The sequence below is a fragment of the Cavia porcellus genome, unplaced genomic scaffold (genome assembly GCF_034190915.1).
Source record: "Cavia porcellus strain 051 isolate PalLab524CR breed Dunkin Hartley unplaced genomic scaffold, mCavPor4.1 scaffold_1, whole genome shotgun sequence".
In the NCBI taxonomy this organism is placed as follows: domain Eukaryota; kingdom Metazoa; phylum Chordata; class Mammalia; order Rodentia; family Caviidae; genus Cavia; species Cavia porcellus.
The window spans coordinates 140,081,778-140,099,909 of record NW_026947484.1 but is presented as its reverse complement, the minus strand read 5'-3'; the positions used below and the strand labels follow the sequence as shown (position 1 = coordinate 140,099,909).

At 38.6% G+C, this 18,132-nt stretch overlaps 1 protein-coding gene across 1 annotated transcript in view; it reads left to right on the top strand.

Moving 5' to 3' along the window:
* The window catches only part of Hmgcs2 (3-hydroxy-3-methylglutaryl-CoA synthase 2), a 42,878-nt gene extending 25,113 nt beyond the window's left edge, over nt 1-17,765 (top strand). The window contains exons 2-10 of the mRNA XM_003479274.4: nt 1,255-1,709; nt 4,930-5,055; nt 5,782-5,946; nt 7,222-7,387; nt 10,973-11,143; nt 12,576-12,682; nt 13,246-13,371; nt 14,572-14,683; nt 15,786-17,765. Of these exons, the coding sequence (XP_003479322.1) occupies nt 1,255-1,709; nt 4,930-5,055; nt 5,782-5,946; nt 7,222-7,387; nt 10,973-11,143; nt 12,576-12,682; nt 13,246-13,371; nt 14,572-14,678 (1,423 nt within the window). The 3' untranslated portion in view covers nt 14,679-14,683; nt 15,786-17,765. The remainder of the gene's footprint in view (nt 1-1,254; nt 1,710-4,929; nt 5,056-5,781; nt 5,947-7,221; nt 7,388-10,972; nt 11,144-12,575; nt 12,683-13,245; nt 13,372-14,571; nt 14,684-15,785) is intronic.
* Nucleotides 17,766-18,132: the final 367 nt, after the last annotated feature.

Below are 18,132 nucleotides of genomic sequence, written 5' to 3'. Positions count from 1 at the left end.
ACATGTTGGCTTCCATAGATGACATAAGGATCCAGGTGGTGCACACCACAGCATACTTAGTAGTGGGATGGGATGTCTGTCAGTGTCTGAGGGCTATGCAGAGGTTAGGTTACACTCATGGGCTCAGACAAAGTACATGTAAGTGTCTCAAAGGTAAGAGCTACTGGGCTGGGGATTTAGCTCAGTGGTGTAAGCACCTGGCAAATGTGAGGTTGTGAGTTTGGTCCCGGGTACCACAAAATAAATAAGTAAAATAAAATTTAAAAGAAAGCTAAGATCTACCAACTTCTCTAATAAAATGTCTCTTGGATAAGTATTTGTGATGTGAACTGAAGTCCCTTTTAACCCTTTCTCCACTAAGGAAGAAAAGCTAACCCACTCTTTTTTCAGGGTTGATTTTGAGAAAGTAAATGTATTCTTATTTTGCTTCTTTGTAAGGTTATTATGTATCTCTGTGCCCTACAATGGCTCTTCCACATGTGCACTTCATTCTAGTACTTTGCCTCAAAAGTGTCAGTGAAGTTTTTTTGTCTTTCTTGTTTTGGGGGGAAGCATGCCATGAACTTCTAATTGTCCATCTTGCAGACATCATTTCTGTAGTAGAAGCATTAGGATAGATTACAGTAAGGTAAGTATATATATCATAATTTTGAAGGTCACCACTAAAAGAAAAAGACAGGGTATAATAAATATTTTCTTAATCACAAAAAATTCAGTAAAGGGGGTGAAAAAGAACAAAGAACATAAGAGAAGTAGAAAGAGAGAGAGAGTGGTAGGCTTAATTTAAAATATATCAGTAATTCAAAAAATTATAAATGGACTAAATTATTCATTTAAAACACCATTGTCAAAATTGTTTAATTTTTGTCAAAAGATTGAACTGTATATGTTGTATATAGTTGTATATGTAAAGTCATAATGACTTTATATGTCTAATGTAAAGACTGAGTGGTTGATGGACTAAAAGGACAAAATAAAAAGACTCTGATAAGTTGAAAGCATAAAAGGACAGGATTACCATATAACCAGTAACAAAAAAGTCAGTGTAGCTAAAGGAAAAATAGATTTTATGATAGGAACATAAGGACCAAAGGAACAATTCAACTGAAAGATATAACAACACTTTTTATTCATATTAGAGCATAGCTTCAAAATACATTAAAACATGAATTCAAAGATTGCTGTATTGTTATTATTTTGTAGGAAACTAGCTACAGACCACTAATGGGATTATGATTTTTGTCTTCATCACAGATTTTCTACAGTCTCTGCTGCCCCACTGGCCAAAACAGATACTTGGCCAAAAGATGTGGGCATCCTTGACCTGGAGGTCTATTTCCCAGCCCAATATGTAGACCAAACGGACCTGGAGAAGTACAACAATGTGGAGGCAGGGAAGTACACAGTGGGCTTGGGTCAGACCCAAATGGGCTTCTGCTCAGTCCAGGAGGACATCAACTCCCTGTGTCTGACAGTGGTGCAACGGCTGATGGAGCGCACACGGCTGCCATGGGACTCTGTGGGCAGGCTGGAAGTGGGCACCGAGACCATCATCGACAAGTCCAAGGCTGTCAAAACAGTGCTCATGGAACTCTTCCAAGATTCAGGCAACACTGACATCGAGGGCATAGATACCACCAATGCCTGCTACGGTGGCACCGCTTCCCTTTTCAATGCTGCCAACTGGATGGAGTCCAGCTACTGGGATGGTACGTTCTGCAAGGAGCATTATGTGAGAAAGAACTCGGGTCTGAGGCTGAATCCTAAAAGTTTTTCTTCTTGCTTTACCAGGGTTTTGCCTTTGTGCATCAGAGGGCTGGTAAAATTATGGAATAAACTAATTCATGGGATGTAAAAGACAGTAAGGTGGCTGTTGATATACTCTGCACTTACTAAGTTCAAATATAAGTACACATATGTAATCCCAGCTACTTAGGAGGTTAAGCAGGAAGGAGGCAACTTTAAAGCCAGTGTGGGCAACTTAGTAAGACTCTGTCTAAAAATAAAATAAAATAAAATAAAAAAGGCTGAGAATGTATCTCAGTGATAGAGTTTTCCTGGGTTCTATCTTCAATACAGGGAAAAGTGGAAGGAACTTAGCACTAAAAACTATGGAAACCATAGTAAACATTAATTATAAAGTTAATCATATTTTAATATTGCCAGGAAGCTTAGAGATTTCCTAATATAATATTATTTTTTTAAAAAAGAGGCCAAAAGAACTGTAACAGATTGTCTCCAGGCACACAGCAAGACAATGAGCTCTGTAAGCTTGTTCATTGTTCTTATACATAGGGAGGTCCCTGATGTGGTGGTTTAGTGTTCAGCCTCTGGGGCCAGATAACCTGGGCTCAGTTGCCTTACATAGCCTTCACTGATAAGTGAATCCTTTAATGTAGGATGTTCCAGTCTCTGTGCCATCACATCTGTCCTTACAGTGCTTCTCCTATTTGGCATTTGTATTATCTTTAGCAACCCCCCACCATTACCATCACCAATTTGTTCAACCTAGTGTTTAGTTAAAGAGTAGAAATGAAGCACAAAGGACATCTAACAGTCTTTACCAGAAAGCCTATTCTTAGGCCACTGTCATCTATTAAGTATGTCGCTGTGAGTAGATTCTGCTGAGTGACTGTGTATTCCCAAAGACAAAACCTATAAATGCATGTTTCTTTAATATGACATGTTTTCTTAGGGTAGATGCTATGTGCTTAGTTTTTAGTATAAAATAAAAACATAAACTATTAAAATGTTTACTTTTAGTATATAAAACAAAACAAATACAAGCTTGAGACTGAACGCTGTAACTGTGGATTAAAAGAAGCCAGTGTGGGTGAGATCTGTGCTTCTGATCTAGCCTGGATATCCATCCAGAGCCCTCAGGTGGAGAGAATCACCGGGGCGCTTTGAATCACCCCAGAGAAGACAGCACAGTACGAGGGAATGAAAGTGTAGGACAGGCTGGGAGTACCCAGGCTTTACTGCCTTAAAAATGAAAATTATTGAAGCTTATAGTTGGGAATAAAAGAATGTGCATACACTAATGGATATAAAGCAAAGAAAAAGTCTCCTTTTCCCATCCTATTACCACTTTTCAGTATTAACACTAAGTTTCCTTGTGTTCCTTCAAAAATTTTCTGTGTACCTTCAAGTGTATACATATCTATTTAGTTTTAAACACTGTACAAATTATTCTTCACCTGTGATCTCTTAGAGGTCATTCTATATTACCATATGTAATACTTCCATCATTCTTTCCTAAAACCCACATAATATTTTATTGGAAGATGTGTCAATCTCCATTTAATTAGTTCCATATTAGTGGATAGTTAGATCATCATATTTTTATAGTTACATATTTTAAGGAACATTTTACAATAGCTTTGCATACTTGTGACAATGTGTTGTAAGGACAGAATTCTAGGATATGTTGATTTCAGTATTTAATAGTATTGCCAAATTTCTCTCCGAAGTGTTGTACTGAGTTGTATTGATACACTAGATATTATCAAGTTTTCTAATGTTTGTCAGTTCAATGAGTAAAATAATAGTATTTTGGTTCTCCTTTCCTTCATTATAAAAAAGCTTGAATTTTTTATGATGTCAGTTGGCCATTTTTCTATCACACAGCTGCCATTTCAGACTTCTAGAAGTGAATGGAAATAGTTTTTTGTTGGCTACAAGTACAATAAATACTTATTAGTTTTTCCTTTGACCTTGTTTCTCATATAATATTTGATTTTTAGATAGTCAAATTTATTGATTTTTTCTAAATGGCTTTAAGTACTTTTCTCAAGTATCTAAGTATTTTAAAAATGTGAATATATATATATATATATATATATATATATATGCACACACAAAAGTATTATTTATCCCACAATTGTCTATACACAAACATTCACACACGTGTGCACACATCAATGGGGATGGGGGAAAGAATAGTTTTTTGTTGTGATTGTTATAATTCCCAAGACAAGTTCCTTGGACTTCATTCGACTTGGATTGGAGTCTTGATTTTGAATCCTATCACTTATTAGGTATGTAGGGTTAGGGCAAGTGACGTAAGTTCTTTGTGACTCAGTTTCTTCATCTGAAAAGAGAGGATAACTATATCAGCTATATAAGCCTATCAGGAGGATTAAATTTAAAAAAAATTTTGCTCCCCACATAGGGCTATGGGTGAATGCTGGGCTTTGTCACAGGCTGATATAATGCATAAATCACCTTTGTTTATCTCCCCAGTTTCAAGTTTTAAAGGTAGTACTTCTATTAATGAGCAAATTAGTCAAAACAGTTATTAATAGTTCATAAGAGCATTAGTTACTATTAATCACCTATATTAAATATGGCTACTGATCATAAACTTTTTCACATTTGAGGTGGTGCTAGGAAATTTGAAGCCCACTTAGAGTCCAGCCAGAAACGGGTTTGAGTCACAAATTCCATATTCACTACATAAGTGATCCTCAGCAAGTTAGTTTTTCAGGAAGTCAGTGGTTTCATCCATGAATGTGGATGTTTACTACCTTATCGCACCTTCCAAGGATAGTCTGAGGACAAGTGGAATCTGGCTCCTATTTTAAATGTTAATTTCCCTCCCTGTTCCTCCATCTCTCTTGGTTTAGAAGATACTCAAAATCATGGCATGCTATAAGGTGTTTGGCAAAAACAAATGCCAGTTAACAATTTTTTACTGAATTCAGAAATTAAGTTCTGAGGAAATGAATTTTGTAACTAGAATGTGAGGATACTTTACATTTCAAGTGCATATGAGTTTCACTAGAGTGTAAATTCTATAGGACTAGGATTATTTGCTTTGTTCACAACTCTACTTTCAGTAACCAAAATTGTGCCTGGCGCCCATCAGGCAGGCAATGATCTCTAGATCTGGTGGTGAAAACAATGATTTTTTGTCTGTCTTTGCAGGTCGCTATGCACTGGTGGTCTGTGGAGACATTGCAGTGTACCCCAATGGCAACGCACGTCCCACAGGTGGCGCTGGAGCTGTGGCCATGCTGATTGGGCCTAACGCCCCTCTAGCCCTGGAGCAAGGTTTGTAGCAAACTATGATCAAGAGGCTGTGCACTGTATAACCAAACACATAGATCTGAACCCCAAACTGCATACTAAACAAACAATAACCAAGACAGACATGGTGGTGCACACCTGTAGTCCCAGCTCTTTGGTGGCTGAGGAAGGCAGATTGCCTCAGGTCCAGGCAAGCCTGGACTACACAATGAGTTCTGGTCTTTTCTGGAATACATACCTAGATCTTGTCTCAAAACCAAACCAACACAACACAACACAACACAACACAACAGCATAGTGTATTCAATCTGGATTTGAGGATACTATCACTTGCCTCCCAAAGTGTGTTCTGTTGAGCAGAGAATAGGTTGGGACGAAGAAAGGGCATCGGCCAAGGTGGCTTATTGGAATAATGGTGCACTCAGTACAGGTGCATTCAGTACAGGTGCAAAACAGAAGCTAAGGGAAGCAAACTGGTGATTGATGCTGAATCTTTCTCTTGAGAGTTTTGGCTTCTGTTCTAGATTTTGCCAAGCCTACATTGATATGGAAAGGGAAATATGAACCTCAATTGTGTAATATTAACAATCTATTCAGCACCTTTCAAATATGTGAGAGGGGAGGAATAGGTTCTGGTTGACGTATAGGAGACAGACAGAAGCCAGAAGTTCTTTACCTGGCTCTCTTAGCCCTTCTGCTGGAGGTGGACTGTATTCTAGAGTCCCTGAAACCCTCCGTGTGCTTTTTCAGGACTTAGGGGCACCCACATGGAGAATGCCTATGACTTCTACAAACCCAATTTGGCTTCAGAGTACCCGTTGGTGGATGGCAAGCTCTCCATCCAGTGTTACTTTCGGGCCTTGGATAAGTGCTATGCATCGTACCGCCGAAAAATCCAGAATCAATGGAAGCAAGGTATATGATTTGGGGGAAAAAGAATGGGGATCTATTTACACGGCCAACAATCTGTACCTAAGAGATGATCTCTTTTCTCCTTCCCTGAAAATGATACCAAGAAAATTGTTCCGTATCCCCTTCTCATGCTCTTCTGATGCTAAAACCCATTTCAATTGCTCAAGTATAAAACTGCCTATATTGTGAGCTCAATCAATCAATCAATCAACAATGCAGGGACAAAACCTGTTGGTGTTCCCACCTGGGGTGATACTGTTTTAAAACAGAGTGACCACATCCTACTGGTGTTGGGATTTGTTTCTGTTTAAATCAGGCAGTTTGATTCTTGTTTTGTCTGACTGATATTGAGTCTTGTGAGTGTTTTCTGAATACCAAAGTATGTAATTTTCTCTGGCTGGTGGTGTTAGAAGTTGATTTTATTTTCACATTTAGCTTCTGAATGCTCCTGCTACAAAATAGGTGCCACTTTCATAATCAGAAAGAAGAAAATAATGTTTTTTTTTAAAATACAGAGAAATGCCTTTTAAAAATATCCCTGCCAGTTTAGCCATCTTGGTCTAGATGAGCATCAGCAGTAGGCAGGTTTTGATTGTGAGAAAAGACATGTTCTGGAACATGCAATCATGGGGTGGAACCATGGGGTACCCCTTTTCAACTACCCTGGGTGAGGCAGGGCCCCATGCTAATAACCCCAGTGGCTAGGGAGGCAGCTCAGACCGAACCACCTCTGCCCATCCACTGTAAAGTTGCTACTGGACAACTGCTCTCACCTCTTCTGAATTCTCAAGACAATTGAAATTTGTTTTTTACTTGGATACAGAGTTTGTGTGAATGTTTCCTTGAGTCACAGCACTAAATTATAAACTTTCCAAGGGCAGAAGTTTCATTACCTTCCTCTTCAGAGTAAGAGGCAGCCTTCAGGCTACAGATAGAGCCTAAATCCAAAGCCAATCTTCTTTAAGTTGAGTGACTTTGAAAATATGACTCAATTTAGTGTTTTAGAGACTCTACTTCCCCTCTGGAAAAATAAGAAAGTGATTCAGCACAAAGTTAATTTGGAGATTGTTTTAAAATCACTTTCTTGTTGTTGAGCCACAGTGGCTAGATGATGGTAAAAGTATGAATGGTGAATAAACAAAACTTACACGTAATTGCTGTAGGTAGGAACGAGCTCACTGACAGGCCTAGGGTCCCTTGACACACTTGAACCTGAGAGGGTAGGGCAGTGTGGCTTATCATCATGCCACCTCCTTCCCTTCATGCTTCCCTTTGCAGATGGCGTTGACCGGCCTTTCACTCTTGATGATATACAGTATATGATCTTTCATACACCCTTTTGCAAGATGGTTCAGAAATCTCTGGGTCGCCTGATGTTCAGTGACTTCCTGTCATCTAGCAGTGACACACGGAACACCTCATACAAAGGGCTGGAGGCCTTCAGGTAAGTTCTCTTTATGGCGAGCCTTGAGGCTCTTGAAGGGTAAACAAGGAAGCAACTTCCTTATACTTTGAGTCTGGACTTGCAGCATCCCTGTGGAGAGCAAATAACCTTCAGTCCAACTGAAGGATGCCAGTCCTGACATGGAGGGATTAGATGGGCTCCACCTGTTTGAGTCTTTCCTTGTGTCCTCCTAGAGGAGCTCGGGAGGGCGTTTACCTGCATTTCTGCATCTTGACTATAAAAAGCAACAGCAAATCATACTATAACTTCATGGTGTACTGAAATAAATTTACCCTATGATCTCTGTACTGAAAGATCTCACAGTGTACACAGACACAGACACACAGAAGCAAATGCAGTACAGGTGTTCACTGGTTCACATTCTCACCTGTGGTTGTCTTAATGTTTTTGTTTGGGGGCCTCAATTTTTCCTATCTGTAAAATGAACATTATGCTACTCATCTCCTGAGATATCAAACATCAAGAAGGCTTCTCTTGGTCCACTGCTCCAAGACATTTAGAAAAGAAGACTGTAGAGCTCTCACTAAGAAGTCTTTTCCTTTCTTCTTGGTATCTGTTTACTTCAAATTTTGGAGTACAAACACCTTCCTCTATCACAAATTACTACTGTTATTAACCCTGACACTAATATATGAAAATTATCACAAATACAGCTATCAAGACACAAAGTATAACTATTTTACTATAGTATAACTATTATAGGCAATATTATAAAATAACTATTGGCTATAGTTTAACTATTATAGTCAATATTTTAGCATGTAAGAGCTTATCAGTAATAATTATATACCCTAGTGGAAAAAGGAACAATGCATACGGGCCTGTAATTTCCTCAAAGAAGAAATGCAGTCTCATTTGGAAATGTACACACTCATTAGTTTTAAAAAGTAAACATGTTACCATTGTCTTTACTTATGTTTCTAAAGTTTAGAATACTTAGAACTGATGAGACTACCGGGAAATGGGCAATAGTGAATGTGTAAATTGCCACAATTGTTTTGAGAAGTAAAAGGAACATGAAGGAAAAGCCTTGAAGATAAGCATGTCTCTTTTTTAATTTTAAAGAGAATAAAACCCAACAAAACAAAACAAAACATGTTAAAGCCAATCCAAACAAAGTGAAAGTAGTACAGAATTTTAAACCAGGATAATAGGAATTCAACAATGGTTATAATAATGTATCCTATTATCTTCACAATAATTGTCCTTCTATCAGACATAGTAAAATCAAATAAAACAAAACAAAATAAAACCAATCAAAACAGAACCTTAAATAAAACAAAACAATAAACTGGAAGAAAAATAAAGCAATGAGAAAAATATTGGATTTCAAAACCATTACAGAAGAAAATTCCTCAAATTTGCTATGTTGCATTCTCCTAGTAAATGCTCAGACAATTGGCCTTAGGCCTACAAAGTCAATCAAACAATACCCACATTTAGTTGTTTTTGTACCTCAGTTGCTGTCAACTCAGCTTTCCTTTGAACCAGTCAGTTGCTTACAGGGTGGGGTGGGATGGGGTGGCGCCAATAGGGGAGTTCTTGATTCTCAGCTCATTTGCTGGTCTGCTCTTGGAAGGGCAATCTGGCTTCTCTCTTCCTGGATCCTGCATGGTTTGCACAGCTTCCCAGAAGGGCAAACCAGCTTCTTGATGCGTTCTTTCCGGATCAGCATGGCTTCTGCCAATTCATGGGAGGGATGAACTCTGAAAGGCATATCTTTTGGCTTATTAATTCCACATGTTTGAAAGAGCACTTGGCTCTTCACTAATATTTTAACTAGTGAGGAACAGAAGCAGAGGCACTGGTTAAAATATGATATGTCTTGTTATGAATCATTTTGCAATCTTTAAAAATAATGTTACAAAGGGTTGGTGATGTTATTTAGTGTAAGCATGAACAATGCCCTAAGTTCAATCCTCAGTGCCAAAAAGCAAAGTAATATTAGTTATTGTTGTTAAACAATGTCACAGATATATAATATATAATATGTATTGTGTATATTATGCATGACTGTTTTCTTCTTTGGAAAATTGAGAAAAATGATACAACACAAAGCTTTAGAGATTTTTCTTTCCCTTGTCTTTCTATGTGTAAATGATAGTCAGAAAATGCACGCAACATGAGTGAATAAATCTTATGAGTGGTTTCTAGGTACATGCATTCAGAGTTAAGAAAGCATGCTAAGCCTAGTGTGGTTCACCCCAGTAATCCCAGCACTTGGGAGGCTGAGGTAGGATTATGAGTTTGAGACTAGCCAGGCTGTATGATGAGCTTCTATTTCAAACAAACACTAGGGAAGACATGTGAAAGAGAATGTCTAGTGTAACTGTATTTCTGATTTTGTAATAGACTGTATGAAAGTAGGGATGAGTTCCACATGGTAAATATGCCTAATATTCTCTCTGTGCATTCTGTATTTTTAAATATTACAGGCCAAATAAATACATAAAAAATGCTCATTATCATTGACCATCAGAGAAAGGCAAGTTAAAACTCCCCTGAGATACCATCTTACTCCAGAAAGAATTGTTATCATAAAAAAGTCTAGTAATAACAAATGCTGGCAAGGATATGAGGGAAAGAGCCTTCTACATTGTTAATGATAATGTAAACTAGTACAACCACTATGAAAATTAGTGTAGAGATTCATCAAAAAAAAATAAAAATAGCAATTCCATTTGATTCAGTTATCTCCCTTCTGGGTAACTTCCCAAAAGAGCTAAAATCACCGTATTATGGAGATACATACATACCCAAGTTTATAGCAACACAATTTACAATAGCTAGGCCTTAGAAACAGTGTATATATTTATCAACAGATTAATGGGCAAGGAAAACATGATATTTATACACAATGAAAGACCACACTGGCGTAAAGATAAACTTGAAGATTTATATGTAAATGGATACAACTTGAGAGCATAATGTTAAGTGAAACAACTCAGACATACAAGCTCAACTGTTGCATGGTTTCTCTTAGATGAAAAATGCAAATAAAGAATAAAATGCAAGAGAGATAAATAGTAAACAGAGAAAAATCCAAATACTCCCCCAACTACAAATTCTATTGATTTAAAAATATTTCAATGTGCTAATTGGTTTTATTTGTTACTTATTTATTTTAGTTTGTTGAAAAGAAAGATTTGTATAATCTGTTTCTTTTGTTGTAATAATTTTTTTGTTTTATGTCTTGTACTCTGAGGATAAAGATATACAGGGTAATAATTAGTGTTATTCTCTTATTATTTGGTTGTGAAATTTTGATTTTTTTTGTAAAATAAATTTTTTTTTTACAAAAACCCAAAATATTATAGGTCAGGCACAGTGGCACACACCTGTAATCCAGCACTTGGGAGGTCAAGGCAGGAGAAATGCTGAGTTCTAAACCGGTCTGAGCTACCTAGTGAGTTCAAGGCCAGTCAGAACTACATAATGAGACCCTGTCTCAAAAAATGAAAAAAATTAAATAAATACTTAAAACACATACTCCAAAGCCTTGTCTTCAGAAACTATTCTTTCTCGCACTTTCTTCCCATCTGGCCACTTCTGGCTGCCTCACAGGAACCTAAAGCTGGAAGATACCTACACCAACAAGGACGTGGATAAAGCCCTTCTGAAAGCCTCCCTGGACACGTTCAACAAGAAGACCAGGGCCTCCCTCTACCTCTCCACGCACAATGGCAACATGTACACCTCATCTCTATATGGCTGTCTGGCCTCGCTTCTGGCACAGTGAGTCTTGCTTCTGGCTTATCTCCTACTCCTCCATCACACTAGTCTGAGAGGCCAGACAAATTTGGTTCCTCTAGTAAGCCACACTTTTAAAAGAAAGAATAAGAGGAGGAAGAGAGGTGGGAGGAAGTAAAGGAAGAAAGAAGGCAGATGAATGGAATTTGTTTCAAAGTGTATGCATAGGCAGATTTACCATCTGGGCTAAACAGTGGTCTCCAAAGCAGTGTGTAGTATGTCGGAGATGTGCAAGATCTACCTGGGGGTAGCACAAAAATAGTTAAACTTGCATGTATATTTTTGTTTCATTTATTTAAAATTGCTACACTTAGTAGAACATGGTGGCTAACAAAGTCTAGCTTACCAGGCACACATCTGCAACCCCAGGGCTTTAGGAAGCTGAGGCAAGAATATTGAAGTTTAAGCCCGGACTGGGCAACTTGGTGAGACCTTGTCTCAAAGTAAAAAATAAAAAAGGACTGAGATGTAGTTAGGTGGGAAAGCCCTGGATTCAATCCTCAGTGCTACCAAAAAGGATGGATAGGAGGAAGGAAGGAAGGAAGGAAGGAAGGAAAGGAGAAAGGGAGAGAAAGAAGGAGGGAGGGAGAAAAAAGAGAAAAAGAAAAAGGTCTAGCTTTACAGTCAACATCTTGGGCTGAAGTCAGTTTACTATTAGCTTTGACCTTGAAAAAGTGCTTAACCTTGGCTGGGTACAAGGTAACATTCCTACAGTCCCAGTAACTTCAGAGGCTGAGACAGGAAAGTATTTCAAGGCCCAGAGCGATCTGTGCAACATCAAGACCCTATCTTAAATAACAAAACAAATAAATGAATAAGCGGGGGGAAAAAAAGTGATCTCTTTGTGCCTCACTTTTCCTCATCTGTAAAATATGTGTAATAACACCTGCTTTCTAAGTATTTATGAAATACTTAGAAATATGAAAACTGTAGTGCTCATCAGGTTAGCTTTTATTTTATTCTGCTTTGTGGCATTTATAAAGAAATAATGCGTGTAATAAAGGGAAAAATACTCATGGATGAATTTGATCAAATTATTACAGGCAGGAGTGGTGACCAAAAGGTTGAAAGATTGTCAGGCAGCCTGGGAGCCTGGGGAACATACCTCCATGTGGGCACAAGTCACTGAATCCATCCCTCCCTCCAGAGTAGAGGACTTCCCTTTATACCCCAAATTCTGTTGGGCTCCTTGTGTGTTATATTATTCTGGACTTTGGCCACCTCCTTTGGGCAAGGTCTCCCATTCCTGGGCTTGGTACCAGGGTCCACCCAAAGCTCCTCTTTGTACAAAGTGCTTGGAGCACATTGCCAATTGCAGGAAGTAGACAGGGACAAGCAGGGTTAACAGGTAGGTGTTTTATTTCCTGTGCAGAATATAGTGCTGATGTGTTTTTGGTTTTGATTTCTTTCCTTACAGTCACTCTGCTCAAGACTTGGCTGGCTCCAGGATTGGTGCCTTCTCCTATGGTTCTGGCTTAGCAGCAAGTTTGTTTTCATTTCGAGTGTCCAAGGATGCTTCTCCTGGTGAGTCTCATCTTTCTATCAGACTCTCCTGACAAGATTCACTGATGCAAAAAATCATCTTCTGCCTTGCCACTGCGGAGGCTGCCATGTTGTAAGGGAAGAGCAAAGAAAATCACTGCAGGGATTAAAGTAGTGATTTGTCTAGCATATGTATTTAAAGCCCATCCTTGGCTATTGCTTAGAGCCTAGCTTAAAGAGGAACAAAGGTGGATATGGGGAAACTATTTAGCTCTAGCCACAAATAGTGTAGGCAAGAGATAAGTGGTTTATTTACACCTGCTTAAAGAGAAATTGATGAAGTTGAGCTACCCAATACATGTTGATTATTTTATGATTGTTGTGATGGGAGACACATTGCTAAGCACTGTATGGGGTACATCTTACTAAATAAGTACCTGCCTCTGTGTTTTCTAACATGGATGTTTGCCCATCATTACTTGGTATTTGAAACCACATGGGGAACACTTCCCCTCTGGGGTATAACCTGTCACAGAAGCTGGTTCCTTGGCAGCACTAGTGATAATGCAGTAAGGAAAGTTTAACAGTCTTGCCTTTCCTTCCAGGGTCCCCACTGGAGAAGCTGGTATCTAGTGTATCAGACCTGCCACAACGTCTGGCCTCCAGGAGGCGTATGTCTCCTGAAGAATTCACAGAAGTAATGAACCAAAGAGAGCAGTTCTACCACAAATGTAAGAAAAAGGGCAGGAAGAGAAGAGAAAAGCAGCAATTCTTTCCATATTCCACACCAGTAGCTAGGAACCAGGGATTCCTCCAAAATCTAGCATGTAGTGCATCAAAATGTTTATGACAAATGTAGGGAAGAAGATCTGCTGTTAGAAGGACCAAGAACGTGGTAAAGGAAGAAGATACAGTTGGAAAAAGGTAGCAGGCAGCATAGAGCTTCCTACTTAGAGCTTCCATTGGCAACACTGTCCATTCCATTGGACAGTCCATTGGACAGTGTTGCCAATGGAAGCTGGAAGTATAGTATTTTGAAAACTCTATCTGTGTAAATGTTGCAAGAACCCAAATGTCAAAAGCTTAAGATCTAAACCTAAATGATGGTGTCACCAAAAATATTAAACTTTTCACCATTATCTCTTTTCTAAAATCATACTAATCCTACAGGATTTCCAAAAAGATTAAATGAATTAATGTACTTAAATAAGTTATCAATGAATATCACTTTCTCCTCTGCATTGCCCCCTTTCTCTGATGAACATAGAAAACAAAATAATTCCAACAAACAGAAAAAATAAAAAAAAAATAAACAAAAACCAAAGTGAGATTTAGAGAGACCAGATGGTTTTCAAACTATGGTGACTATATGGTTTTCAGAGTGGTTTCAAGAGGAGAAAGAATAAATGGAACTGGGAATATTCCAGATGACTTGGACTACTGATCTTATCTGGAAGAGATTTTAGAGCAAAGAAAAATAGTAGGACTAAAGAGTAGGACTTCTGGGGTAAACATTGATGTTTAAAGCATTTCAACACTGCAATAAATCAGAGTCAAAGATGTCAAGATTAAGAAAGAATTATATTAGTAAAAAGGCAGTTCTGAGATGTACCTCAACCCAAGAACACTGGGAAAGGATGTATGAAGAGTTCAATGAGTGAGGGGAATGTTTACTATAGTAAAATGTTACTTCTATAATAAAATTTTTAATAAGTCATGCTTTAAGTGCCAGATCTAAGATGACTGCTTCTTGGCTTCTGCTGGTCTGGCTTCCATCTGGTTCACTGAAGGAGGCCTTGCAGGTCCTGACAGCACCACCACCACCACCAGAGCTTTGCCGTGAATATGTAGGAGTTTCTATTACTATTTTATCCTTCTCAAACTGATGTAACTTTTTGTGAGTGTTATGTTTTTTTTTCCTCACTGCACAGCAAACTTCTCACCACCTGGTGATATAAACAATCTTTTCCCGGGAACTTGGTATCTTGAGCGAGTAGATGAGATGCATCGCCGGAAGTATGCCCGGCGTCCTGTCTAAGAGTGGTGAGTGAGAGCTTAAAGGATTTTTAACTCCCTTGATGGCTTAAATCTCTGATGTCTCTCTCTAGCTAACAGATGCAGTTCTGATTCTATAAGCAGGCCAGAAAGAGTTCAGAGCTTCCAAAATGACTGGATCAGGGTATTTATACATGAGGACAGGGAAAAGGCCTGGGGTTCTCTTCTATGCCTGGAAAGGCAAAAGCTTAAAAGAGTCAGACTTGTTTATCTGATGTGCTCAAGATGGAGGCTCCATTAGAAGCTTGAGGGAGGAGGAAGCAGGCAGTGAAATTGAACCCGCACAACTCATTGCTCCAAAGGGACAGTGATAAAGATGAAGAGCTTCCAAAGAGTCCTACCAGAGTTTTAAGAACAGAGTCAGGATGAGGTGCTTTTAATTCTACCCAGAACTAAGCAGTGGGCTAGTTTAGTAATCACACACCTTTGATCTCACCATGACACACTGTAGATCCAGCCGCCTCTGAAAAAGCACCACCTATGACTGCAGAAGGTTTTGGGGGGATATCTAGACACAAGTCATGTCACTTTCATACAAACTCCCCATGATAAAAATAATAATTTATATGTTGCAAGCATGTACTAATAAAATTAAAAATTAAAAGTTTAAAGAGGCATATACCATTAAAAATGAAAAATAATAAAATCAAGGGAGAATCTCTAAGTCAAGCTTTTTCCCTGACAAAACCATTGCACCTACAGAGAAAACTAGCACTCTTGTACTTTTTCTGACTGTAGTCACAAGAACAGTAAGCCCATAGAAGTGACAATTTAGCTGCTTCAAAAGTATGCCGTGTGTGCAGTGTTCTGTGGGGTTCCATAGGTCCCTGCAGTGCTCCAACCCAGTCTATTGTCCCATCACAGGCAGAAGATAGTGAATGATGTGAACCTTGCCCATTTCCAGCTTCAGTTCCTGAATCATTGGATGCCAGGCCTCACTGGAGTCCAGGCTTGGAGCTGGGAAGGCAGTGGGAATATACCAGACCTTAGATGCACAGTTAAATCTTGGGCAAGGAGCAGGTGCTGGGGTCCTGGTAAGCACAATGAGAACCATAATCTAGTCTTCTGTTTGTTTCTTTCTGTTCTACAGATCCATAAAGCAACTCCTGTGGAAGAGCACTAGCAGAGCCTCTGCCTATGAATCATGTTTAAAATACTGCCCTTGTCTGTTAAATGAATTTGACCTTAGCCATAGATTCCATAAACACTGGCCCTGAATATGATGATTGAAGCTCCTCTGAGGAAAAAAACAAACAACCAACCAACAACAACAACAAAAAACCAACAAAACAGCCACAGCTCTTTTGGAGAAAAATGGTTGAAACTCCTCTGAAGAAAAGCAGTTGCAGTGAAGCTCCTCCAAAGAAGATCAGCTGAAGTCCTTCATGCTTATTCTCCTTTTTATACTGTTCTGATGACAATCTTCTTTAAAGTGGATTTTCCACACCTAGAACCATGCTGACTCAATTGAGCTGGGCGTGCCCATTCACACTGACAATTAATCAGTTGACCCCACAGTCCACCCCTTGTCAAGTTGATAATGAGACAGATTTCCTTAAACTAGTAGACCATCTGGACCATCTATCTACTCTTCCAGTAGATTTATAGAATTAACATATCTTGATCTGTTAAGACTTACATTAATATAACAATTATACAGTTCTTATTGCACTTATTTCACACCAGGAACAAATATTCAAGGGATTCTAAAAATTCAAAATTAAAACCATAATTATTGACTAAGTGGCCTGATTACAAATAGATGACTAAAAACTATGAATGTACATGCTTCATGACTCCCTTATATGTCTGTTACTTTACTCAAAAATCTTAAAAATGCATTTAACACTAACCAATGATTCAAATGCCAAAAAGTAAATAAAAACTATGCCCACAAGTAAAAAATTAATAATTTGACTACAAAGTGTAATATACCATTATAGTGCATTCACATTAAAAATGTGACTTCTCAAGTTTTGAAACATCCATGGCTCTCATTTAAGTACATGGTTTAAAATTTAGTTGTATTGCATAACTTAAGAAATCTGTGTAATAAAGCCTAGGCACTTAATATAACACAGGTTTAATAATACTTAAAAAACATACATATTAACATTATATCATGTTAAAATCATATTAAGGGAGAGCTAAAAAAATCACAATCTTCATTTCTGTAGCTGATCACAGGGCTATTTAGAACTACCTTTCTCTACTACCCATTCTGTATTTCTTCAGCGAGTGCCTTAGCAGGTCTTGGTTCTTTCCCTTGTGGGCCAACTAATAGTCTCATTCCTGAAGGTTCTGGACCATCTATCACTCTGCCTACACTGGGTTGTTGTACTTTGGAAATACCAGAAGGTACCCCAAGGGTTACCCTATACTCTGAGTATATTCCTTTTTTCCTCCATTGTGGAGCAGTAGTCCTGTTTCCCCTTGATAATCTGGGTCCCTTTGATAGCCTGCCAACATTGTGACTCCTTTTTTAGCTTGTTTCCTTGGAGCATTAGGAGACCAAAATGACTAGGGAAGTTATAGCATCTAATTTAATGGCATCATTATTGTAGTTCTGGTACAAACCTTCACCACTCTGGAAGTAAGTATTCTAAACCATCAGAACATAAATTTGCAGGAACCTGAACTAAAAACTTTGCTAGCAGATCACTAAGGGTAATAGTGAGTGGTACAATTTCCACTTCTACCCCTTGATTTCTGGACTGTACTAGATATCTTGGCTATGTGAGATACAGCACAATATAGTTGGTTCTGGTTCAGATGGTATCCAGTCCTCTGAAGAACCTTGTTTCAGCTCTGCAAGCTACTGATACCTAGTTGACTGATACCTATACCTATACCTATAATGATACCTATACCTATAATTGTGTCTTCAAAAGATCATTTCCCCTTTCTTATCAGTCTAGTCACTTCTGGATGGTGAGCTACATGGTAAGACCAGTGAATTCCATGAGCATGAGCCCATTGCCTCACTTTTTTGTCCATAAAGTGTGTTCCTTGGTCACAGACAATATTATTTGGAATTCTATGATAGAGAATAAAGCATTCTGTGAGTCCATGGATGGTTATTTTGGCAGAAACAATACAGAGGGTGCAAATCCATATGCAGAATAGGTGTCTATGCCAGTAAAGACAGAGCATGGTCCTTTCAGTGATGGAAGCAGTCCAATATAATCCACCTGTCACCAGGTTGTGGGATGATCACACTGAAGAATGATACAATATCTGGTGATCAAATCCCTTTTCCCAAGATAGTTACTCTAGTAAAAGGCCTCAGGTCTGTGTGGGGAAAGATGGGAGAGAGATCGGCCATATAATTTGTGGTGTACCACCAGGTTTCTTCCTCAAGGAGACCCAGCCTCCCCCTCATTCATAGGGTTCTGGGTCTGTAAATTGGCTCAAATCTGGAAATTGGTTGGGAGGCC